Source organism: Camellia sinensis, chromosome 15 (genome assembly GCF_055761805.1).
Source record: "Camellia sinensis isolate YWXY chromosome 15, ASM5576180v1, whole genome shotgun sequence".
NCBI lineage: Eukaryota > Viridiplantae > Streptophyta > Magnoliopsida > Ericales > Theaceae > Camellia > Camellia sinensis.
This window is the reverse complement of record NC_138975.1, coordinates 54,975,506-54,986,590: the sequence shown is the minus strand read 5'-3', so window position 1 is coordinate 54,986,590 and position 11,085 is coordinate 54,975,506. Positions and strand designations below refer to the sequence as shown.

General features: G+C 39.6%; 1 protein-coding gene across 1 annotated transcript; it reads right to left on the bottom strand.

The window, feature by feature from the left end:
* Positions 1 to 3,501: 3,501 nt before the first annotated feature.
* LOC145813000 (uncharacterized) lies at positions 3,502 to 5,982 on the bottom strand. Its single transcript, XM_082908256.1, has one exon. The coding sequence runs from the start codon at positions 5,980 to 5,982 to the stop codon at positions 3,502 to 3,504; it is 2,481 nt and encodes an 826-aa protein (XP_082764382.1).
* Between the last annotated feature and the right edge of the window lie 5,103 nt (positions 5,983 to 11,085).

Below are 11,085 nucleotides of genomic sequence, written 5' to 3'. Positions count from 1 at the left end.
TGAAAGGTAACTTAAAAATATAACTTTTCCAAGTGGTCGTGCAGAAAAATGCTATTTGTAGAGAAAATGGGACCTGTTTGAAGTCGCTGCTTCTGCTGTGTTGTAAGTGATGCTTAGGGAAAATATTTGTTTTGGTAAGAAAATGGTGTCCGATAATTTTGTAAAAATTTTACACAGTGTACAACATCTAAATATACTTCCAGTATACACAGATTTTTAACATCAATTAATTTCAATTTATTAGAGCTCTCTTTTCGCCCGATAAAGTCTAAAACAGTGAGAAAAATCTATACTTCAAGTAAAGGGGTCATTCTCATCTCATTTTACTCTTTTGCAAGATTATTTCAACAATGGAGAATATTAATTACATAAAAACAACAATAGCTAAGCCATATATTTATATCAAGAAGGAATATGAAACTATAGCACAATGAAATTCTCATCCTATCAAAGTTTTAAACATGCATGGACTATGTTGCTATAGATGACTTAACCATGCTTAGACTTGCATATATATTATATAAATTCAGTTAGAGGAATCTAAGGGAGGGTTGAGGTGATGTATTCTTACTTTAGTGAGGTAAAACGATCCCAAGTGTTGGCCCTTCTTCCCTTCTCTTCTTTCCTTTCCCTCCCTCTCTCTCTTTTCTCAGCCGTGTAGTACCAAGCAAAGGGGCTGGATTGTGTTCTATATGTAGGAGAGCTTGGAGAATTTAATTTATTTTTATTTTATTTTCTCTTCTTTGCTTGGAATTGTCATCTACAAGTATGGGCTAGGGGTTTAGAGTATGCTTGCATGCCATAGCATGCCTTGGCAGCAGCTTTATTGGGCAGAAATCAGCCCAAAAAAAATTCTGACTTCTCCTTCTATCTTAGGCACTCTCATCCAATGGTTTAAATGGTAGCTGGCTGCTTGCAGGTTGCTGCCGTGGCTGCCTTATCAAGGCTTGGAATGCCATTGCATGCTCACCTCTTAGGGAGGTTGAGTGTGCACTTGGGGAAAATAAGCATGCAAGCCATGTTACCTAGATAAAGAGAAAAGGAAGTGGCAGTCAGCCACTTTCCTTGCAACTTTGTCATTTCTTTTTTTTTTTTTTTTTGAATTGAATTGAATTGAAATTGGTGTTAATACAATATTAATATGTATATATAATTTACTTATTTGTTTACTTATTTATTATTATTATTTTCAACTGGATGGTTTTCTTCCTACTGAATTCTAGCTAGCTTATTTACTATCAATTTGATCCATTTAGTTTTCACAACTGTATTTTGATACAGAATTTTAATCACATCAAGATAAATAATTTTATTTAAAAGAATTTAATATTAATATTAATTATGGTCTTACTAATATTATAATTTAAAGGTTTAACAATCACTATAGATTGGCTTAATATTATTATAAATAAACTAATTAGTTGTCTAAAAATTTAGGTTCTTACAACCTATCCCCCTTAAGTAATTTCGTCCTCGAAATTTTAACACGTACCTTTTTCTTCAAACAACTGAGGGTAATTGGCTCGTATTGCATCCTCTCTTTCCCAAGTAGACTCCTCCACTCCTCGATGCTGCCACAACACTCGCACCAAGTAGATGACCTTGCCTCTTAAGTTCTTTTCCCGTCGGTCCACAATCTTTATAGGTTTTTCCTCAAAGCTTGCATCTTCATTGAGATCAATTCCCCCCCAATTGACAACATGTGAAGGGTGTGGCTCATATTTCCGTAACATCGAGATGTGGAAAACATTGTGCACTGTTGCAAGCTGTGGTGGTAGAGCTAGACGGTATGCTACCTCTCCTACCTTGCTCAGAATTTCAAAGGGTCCCACATAGCGAGGTGCCAGTTTTCCCTTCTTTCCGAATCGCGTAATACCTCGACGAGGTCGAACTTTGAGAAAAACATGATTGCCTACCTCAAAGGTTAAGGGCCGCCTCTTTTTATCCGCATAACTCTTTTGGCGACTTTGGGCTGTGATTAGTCGTTGTTTGATCAATTTTATCTTCTCAGTGGTCTCCTGAACCAGGTCGGGTCCTAGCAAGGTTTCTTCCCCTACTTCTGTCCAACAGACTGGTGATCGACAAGGTCGCCCATAAAGTGCTTCATACGGTGCCATTCCAATACTAGCCTGGAAACTATTGTTGTAAGCGAACTCAACGAGAGGTAAGTGTTTCTCCCAACTTCCATTAAAATCCATAACGCAAGCCCGAAGCATATCCTCCAAGGTTTGTATTGTCCTTTCAGACTGTCCATCTGTTTGTGGGTGAAATGCCGTGCTAAAACATAAGTTCGTTCCCATTGCCTTCTGCAAGCTCTGCCAAAATTGGGAAGTGAATCGGGGGTCACGATCAGACACGATACTCACTGGTACTCCGTGTAATCTGATCACTTCTTTGATGAACAATCTACTGAGTGAGTCTAACGTATCTGATGACCCGATAGGTAAGAATCGGGCTGTCTTAGTTAGTCGATCTACCACTACCCATACGCCGTCATGTCTCTGTGGTGATCGAGGCAAACCTGTCACAAAATCCATGGTTATGTGTTCCCATTTCCACTCCGGGATTGGTAAAGGTTGAAGTGTTCCTGCCGGTCTTTGGTGTTCAGCCTTTACTTGTTGACATGTCAGGCACTGAGACACAAACTTGGCTACATCCTTTTTCATTCCGCCCCACCAATATTGGCGTTTTAAGTCTTGATACATCTTAGTACCTCCTGGATGTACTGCGAATACTGAATGGTGAAATTCCTTAAGTACCTTTTCTCTTAGTGAGTCGTCACTTGGCACGAACATTCGACCTTGATATTTCAAACTCCCATCTGTGTGAATTTCCCAACCAGGCATGGTTTCACTAGATTCCATTCGTGCCTTGATGAATGCCACCTCCTGATCGTGCTGTTGTGATTCTAATACCTCGCTCAAAATTTTAGGCGTAGCAATTTGAGCACCCAGGTAAGCCTTTTCATCTTGGACCTCCATTTGTACCCCAAATTCATTGAGCGTTCCAATCATATTCCATTCTCTAAGGGCTAAACTAGCAATAATCCCTCTATTTTTGCGGCTTAAGGCATCTGCTACAACGTTAGCCTTGCCGGGATGATAAGAAAGGGTAAATTGGTAATCCTCGAGGTACTCCATCCAACGTCTCTGACGCATGTTCAGGTCCTTTTGGGTGAACAGATATTTCAAGCTTTTGTGGTCGGTGAATATCTCAAACTTTTCACCATATAAGTAGTGTCTCCAAATTTTAAGTGCATGAACTATGGCTGCTAACTCCAAGTCATGAGTGGGATAATTCTTCTCATGGTTCTTTAATTGCCTTGATCCATATGCCACCACCTTGCCATTTTGCATCAACACGCACCCTAAACCTTCTTTGGAAGCATCACAATACACATTGTACCCAACGTCACGCTCTGGTACTATGAGAATAGGGGCACTCGTCAATCTTTTCTTAAGTTCTTGGAATGAATTTTCACAACACTCGTTCCATTCGAACTTAACTCCTTTTTGAGTCAAGCGTGTCATTGGCCAATCTTGAGAAGTCCTGAATGAATCTTCGATAGTAACCGGCCAACCCTAAGAAACTACGAATCTCGAATGTGTTCTTAGGTTGCTTCCACTCTGTCACTGCCTCTACTTTAGTTGGGTCCACCGATACTCCCCTTTCAGACACCACGTGACCCAAAAACTTTACTTCCTTCATCCAGAATTCACACTTACTAGCTTTAGCATACAATTGGTTCTCCCTCAAGGTTTGAAGTATTATTCTCAAATGTTGTTCATGGTCTCCTTCAGACTTGGAATACACCAAAATATCATCAATGAAAACTACCACAAATTGATCTAAGTAAGGCGTGAATATTTTGTTCATTAAGCTCATAAACACACCTGGTGCATTGGTTAGGCCGAATGGCATCACTACGAACTCATAGTGGCCGTAACGGGTTCGAAATGCAGTCTTAGGAATATCTTCTTCCCGAATACGCAACTGGTGATACCCAGATCTGAGGTCTATCTTTGAGAAACACTTTGCCCCTCTAAGCTGATCGAAGAGGTCATCAATCCTAGGTAATGGATACCGATTTTTAATGGTGACTCTATTAAGTTGGCGGTAATCAATGCACAACCTAAGCGTCCCATCTTTCTTCTTAGCGAATAAGGCTGGTGCTCCCCATGGGGACGTGCTTGGCCTTATAAATTCCTTGTCCAACAACTCTTGCAACTGTGTCTTTAGCTCTCTCAGTTCAGCTGGTGCCATACGATGTGGTGCCATTGAGATCGGTGATGTGCCAGGTTGTAGTTCAATGGTAAAGTCTACTTCTCGCTTTGGGGGTAGTCCTGGTAATTCCTCCGGAAATACATCAGTATACTCGCGTACCACACGAGGTAACCCTAGTTTCATACGGTCCTTGTCTTCCAGAACTAAGCTGGCTAACCATCTAGCTAGGTGGTCGTGCCACTTTGATTTTCGAAGTGTCGGTGATAGAGAATCTTGTCTATCCCCCTTAAATTGGAATCGCGTTCCGTCCTGAGAGTAAGCAGTCACCGTCTTTTGATAGCAATCAATGGTGGCTCTATGGGCTGATAACCAGTCCATTCCTAGGATAACGTCAAAGTCTGACATTTCCATAACCCGTAGGTCGCAAGTCAAACGCAAACTGGAGACTCCTAGTTCACATGATTTGCATACAAGATCTACTCGAGTTTGACCTCCTAGCGGTGAGGCTACACTCATAGGCATTTCTAATCGTTCAGGTTCTAATCCCAAAGTTGTAACACATTTAGCAGATATGAAAGAGTGTGATGCTCCAGAATCAAACAAGACTTGTACACACGAGTTCATAAGGATGAGTATACCTTGGATCACTGAAGGATTTCCGGTGTCTTCTCCTTCTTGGAGTGCAAAAACTCTCCCAGGGGCACCCTGATTTGGCACCCAAGGTTTCCTTGCATTGGCATCTCCTGGTTGTTGAGTTCTCGATTGTCCCACATTCCGATTAGTTGGCGGTTGACCTCTTCCGGATTGGGAATTTTGCACAGTTCGTGTTCCTTGGGTTGGCGCGCATTTGTTCCGTTGAGCAACCGCTCCTTGATTGATATAGTAGTCTGACCTTAGAGGGCAGTTGTTCCTGAAGTGACCTTCTTGGCCACACTCATAGCACCTTCTAGTCCTTTCCCCATTACGCTGCTCGGTATTGTACCCTTGTTGTTGTTGTGGCCCCCTAGTATAAGGTACCGAAGTGGCAAGGGTCCTATTGTTCCTTGAGGGTCCTCCGCTTCTTTGCTGATTGGCTCTGGACTGCTGACCTTGAGTCTTTGCAGTATCCATCTTCTCTCTTTCTAGAGCAAGAGCCCTATCTACTACCTGTGCATAAGTAGATAGCTGCACTGCGACCAGCTTGTCTCGGAGTCCCGAGTTGAGTCCCCACTCAAAGCGCCTTACCTTATCTATTTCATTTGCCACTATAGCTGTGGCATGGCGAGAAAGGGCCTCAAACCGATTGGCATACTGTGTCACAGTCATGCCCCCTTGTTTCAATTGGAGGAATTCTTGGATCATCTCTTGCCTCACCGAGTTTGGGAAGTACTTTTCCATAAACAATTCCTCGAACTGTCTCCAAGATAGTTCTGCCACTCGACGACTTTCTTTGATCATTGTCCACCAGAAATCGGCCTCCCCCTCGAAGAGAAATGAGGCGAGGGACACTTGGTCTTGCTCATTCTGAATTTCTAGCGTCTCCAATATTTTCTTTACTTGCCTTATCCATGCCTCCGCCGAGTAGGGATTGGGTTCTCCGTAAAATTTCTGGGGCTTGAGTTTTTGAAATTTTGCTATTAGTTCTGCCTTGTTGTTTTCACGTCTGGGTTGGTTTCTTAGTTCATTAGTAATTGCTCGAACGAAATTCATGACGTCACTGTTGGTGTTGTTGTCGTTGTTGTTCTCATTGAATCCATTTCCCCTAGTTCTTCCTGCCATTTTCTGCATGAAGGATATTAATTGTTTATTATCGGCACGATGTAAGTACTTATTTAATTGTTTAATTTATGCGAACAAGTATTCACTAAGTTGAACTAGAACTGAAGTCTTTCATTGCAACAAGGATTGATTACATAACCAAAAATTACATTTTTTTACCAAACCCAGGGGATTATTTCACCCCATTTCATAACCACTATTAGACTAGGCTTTTTACAATGAAATTCCAACAAAATTGTTTATCCGCCTAGTCTACCCTCTTCAGTCTCTCCTCTTCTCAAACAAAAAGCCATGGGTAGTGCTGATGCATTTGCCAGGCATACTCCCAACTCTCATCATACAGCCCATAGCACTTCCAACGAACTAGCAGCTTGAGCCCTCCCATTCCTGCATGTTGGCCCAAGATCCTTATAGGGACTTCTTCGTAGGTGAGTGGGTCGGAGAAGTCGACTGTCCCATTCGTGGGTACGAGCTTTCCAGCTGGTGGGGCTGCCAGGAATATGTCTCGTTGGTGGAAGAAATTAGTGTAATTGTCTTCCAGGGCTGGTGGTAGCGGTCCTACCTCATACATGGCCATTGCCAACTCTCGGATAACTTGCACAGGCCCTAGATATTTGTCATCCCCCCTTCGGTGCTTCCACTCGCAAGGTATTAGGGGTTGTAGCTTAACATACGCCTCTAGCCCTATCGGAAATGCCCCCATCTGCACTACATCCCCCGAGTCCGCTTCACCTTCCTCGAAGGCATATTCAATTGAGGAGATGGGGTCGGACTCAGTGTCACTTCCTGCCCAACCAAACTCTTCCGGTGGAACGGCGGCCAAGGGTTCCACGACTTCCACTTCCGCGTCTACCTCTGCATCTTCTTCGTCTAGCGGTTCTTCTTCTGGATATTCTTCCGGATCTTCCTCCTCAGGCTCGGGCTCCTCTTCATCCATCATCTCCTCTTCCGGATCCTCATCCGGGTCCTCCTCCTCAGTTTCCGCCCCTACTTCTGGGTCTGTTAATAAGGGTTCTTCTTCAGGTTCGGGATCCGAGAGCCAGTCCTCGTTATCAGATGGGCTTGACATCCTACAAGGAGAATACAACGTTGTTACACTCTCAGTATGGTCTTAGGTCATTAAATGTTTTTAATTAAAGTGTGGTAAATGACACGTGCTTAAGTCTACCCAAGGTCTCAAGGGTTTCTAGACCTAAGCTCTGATACCATGTTGTGACGCCCCAAATTTTTTTTTTTTGGACATCATAATAAGATTTAGGACTTAAAATCAATGTTGCCATCAAACATCACTAATATCCATTAATTAACAACCCACAAATTTCAAGGTTTTCAAATTACAATTCTAATAGAACTTAAAACTTAGTCTCGGTACACAAAAAGAAGTTTAAAACCACTGCAAAAGAAAGGATAGAGAAATATAGGAAATGGTTTGTGGAATTTGGGGACTCTTCAAGCTAACCAAGGCTGAACGTCACCTTGCACGGCCTCGGCGTTTCCTTCGTTTTCTTCGGTACCTGGCATAAAACGCCAGGGCAACGAGAATGCCAATGAGCGACGAGCTCAGTAATATACTACATCTCGAAAATACCCACCCCGATAATAATACTCATAAATAATAAATATCGTATAATAACAGAATAGTAAGCAACATTTAGTAAGCATAACAGACATGCTAATAGTTGAATTAATAACAATAGATAAATAAATAAATATGACAAATGGAAATAGTGATTCATCATAAGGAAAATGCATGCTTTTCTTTCTAATTTCTCTTAGATTCAGTTAATCAGGTAAATTTAAGTAACTCCCCGCGGAGCACTATTTCCACTCAACCGCTAAGCAATGGCCACGGGCAATTCTGACTCCCCCTTGGTCAAATATTCAAATGTTACTTACTGTAACTACCTATGATGCCCACGCACCAGGGTTACGTACCCGAGTCGTGACATCACGGTCTGCCCCAAGGGAACGGTCTACGTTGTGACACCCGCACCACCAACCTTATATCGCCTGTACCGATAAGAGCCGAAATACCTTCCCGTGCCATGTTAGGGTTCGCAACTCACTTGCGCAAAATTCTAAAACGGGCTCACCCCATTACTTTTAAATTTTAATGTATCTGTTTGATTTCGTGTCCCTTTACTTTATCCAATCCACATTTTGATGCATGTACGAGTTTCAGTTTGAAAACTACAGTGACATAATGTTTATATAGCACAACACAATCGTGTATGACAACCAAAATAAATATGATAGAATGTCTTAGGAATTATCACCAAATTCCGTAGGAATTTACACACTACTTCTTTCAGCACTGTATGGTAAAAAAATATGAAACCCATACCAAACGATGTTCAACCATTACGATATTTTAAATGGTGCTAGTTCATTGAGTTAGGAAAATATTCCGAGAAGAATACCAGAGCTAAAAACGATTTTAAAAGGGAGAATTAAATTTTGGAAGAAAACTGGTGTTTCTGGGACAGTGAGTTATAGTACTTCCAACACAGGTGATCTGTGTTGGAAAAATAAAAAGCGGCCTCAAACGGTGTCAAAAGAAGGTATGGTTTGAAGGGCTTGTTAGATACTTGAGTTTATAACATATTTCCAGAAGGATTCGAAGACTGAAAATCAACGGAAGATGGTCAAATAATTTTTCTAAGAAAACTAGACAGATTCTGTCACATTTTGGAAAAAATGACGTTTCTCTCTCCATACTGAATAAACAATTATGAAACTAGCGGCGTTTGAAAGGTAACTTAAAAATCTAACTTTTCTGATTTGAATCACTTGAAAATTTATTCTGTGGAATAAATGGTGACCTGGTAAATTCAGAATTACTGCTGCCTCCAAACAGCAATGAAGTAAAAATACGTATCCAGGCCATGAAAACGTCAGCTCAGGTGTTCTGTGTTTGAAAAATAAAAAGGGTATTCAAACAGTGTCGAAAAAAGGCATGGTCAGAACGGTTTGCTAAATTTTTGAGTTTAGAACATATTTCCAGAAGAGTGTGAAGACTGAAAACCAGTCGAAGGAGGTCAAATAATTTTTATAAGAAAGCTGGACAGATTCTGTCACATTTTGGAAAAATTGGTGTTTCTCTCTCAATACTTAATAAAAAATTATGAAACCAGCGGCGTTTGAAAGGTAACTTAAAAATATAACTTTTCCAAGTGGTCGTGCAGAAAAATGCTATTTGTAGAGAAAATGGGACCTGTTTGAAGTCGCTGCTTCTGCTGTGTTGTAAGTGATGCTTAGGGAAAATATTTGTTTTGGTAAGAAAATGGTGTCCGATAATTTTGTAAAAATTTTACACAGTGTACAACATCTAAATATACTTCCAGTATACACAGATTTTTAACATCAATTAATTTCAATTTATTAGAGCTCTCTTTTCGCCCGATAAAGTCTAAAACAGTGAGAAAAATCTATACTTCAAGTAAAGGGGTCATTCTCATCTCATTTTACTCTTTTGCAAGATTATTTCAACAATGGAGAATATTAATTACATAAAAACAACAATAGCTAAGCCATATATTTATATCAAGAAGGAATATGAAACTATAGCACAATGAAATTCTCATCCTATCAAAGTTTTAAACATGCATGGACTATGTTGCTATAGATGACTTAACCATGCTTAGACTTGCATATATATTATATAAATTCAGTTAGAGGAATCTAAGGGAGGGTTGAGGTGATGTATTCTTACTTTAGTGAGGTAAAACGATCCCAAGTGTTGGCCCTTCTTCCCTTCTCTTCTTTCCTTTCCCTCCCTCTCTCTCTTTTCTCAGCCGTGTAGTACCAAGCAAAGGGGCTGGATTGTGTTCTATATGTAGGAGAGCTTGGAGAATTTAATTTATTTTTATTTTATTTTCTCTTCTTTGCTTGGAATTGTCATCTACAAGTATGGGCTAGGGGTTTAGAGTATGCTTGCATGCCATAGCATGCCTTGGCAGCAGCTTTATTGGGCAGAAATCAGCCCAAAAAAAATTCTGACTTCTCCTTCTATCTTAGGCACTCTCATCCAATGGTTTAAATGGTAGCTGGCTGCTTGCAGGTTGCTGCCGTGGCTGCCTTATCAAGGCTTGGAATGCCATTGCATGCTCACCTCTTAGGGAGGTTGAGTGTGCACTTGGGGAAAATAAGCATGCAAGCCATGTTACCTAGATAAAGAGAAAAGGAAGTGGCAGTCAGCCACTTTCCTTGCAACTTTGTCATTTCTTTTTTTTTTTTTTTTTGAATTGAATTGAATTGAAATTGGTGTTAATACAATATTAATATGTATATATAATTTACTTATTTGTTTACTTATTTATTATTATTATTTTCAACTGGATGGTTTTCTTCCTACTGAATTCTAGCTAGCTTATTTACTATCAATTTGATCCATTTAGTTTTCACAACTGTATTTTGATACAGAATTTTAATCACATCAAGATAAATAATTTTATTTAAAAGAATTTAATATTGATATTAATTATGGTCTTACTAATATTATAATTTAAAGGTTTAACAATCACTATAGATTGGCTTAATATTATTATAAATAAACTAATTAGTTGTCTAAAAATTTAGGTTCTTACATGATCGCTGTGGCGTTAGTTTGGGAGAGAAATACGAACCATGGAATCTTGTTTGAGAGAGGCCAAACATAGTGAAGCATGGCTGTTTTTAGCATCTGAATGCATTTGTGAATATGGAGCTCCATTTCTCCACATAGCTTGTGAGAAATTGTTAAAACATGATCATGCATATATATATATATATATATTCTCAACTGAGAAGAAGAGCTGTAGGCTTGAAAGTTATTTATTTATTTTATTTATTATTTATATATATACATTTAACATACATCTTAACATATTTATTGTACCACCACTCACTTTCTAAATTTAACAAATTCTTAACATATATTTTTTGGTCTCACTTTTATCATTTTTTATCATATAACACATTTTAATAAATAATTTTAGTTATCCTATTGTGGATGCTCTAACAATGGGCTAATAGAGAGAGGATAATTTGTTATTCGAATATACACTTGAAGGGTGATATGTAAATTTTTAAAAAATAATAATAATATACAAATTCACTTTATAA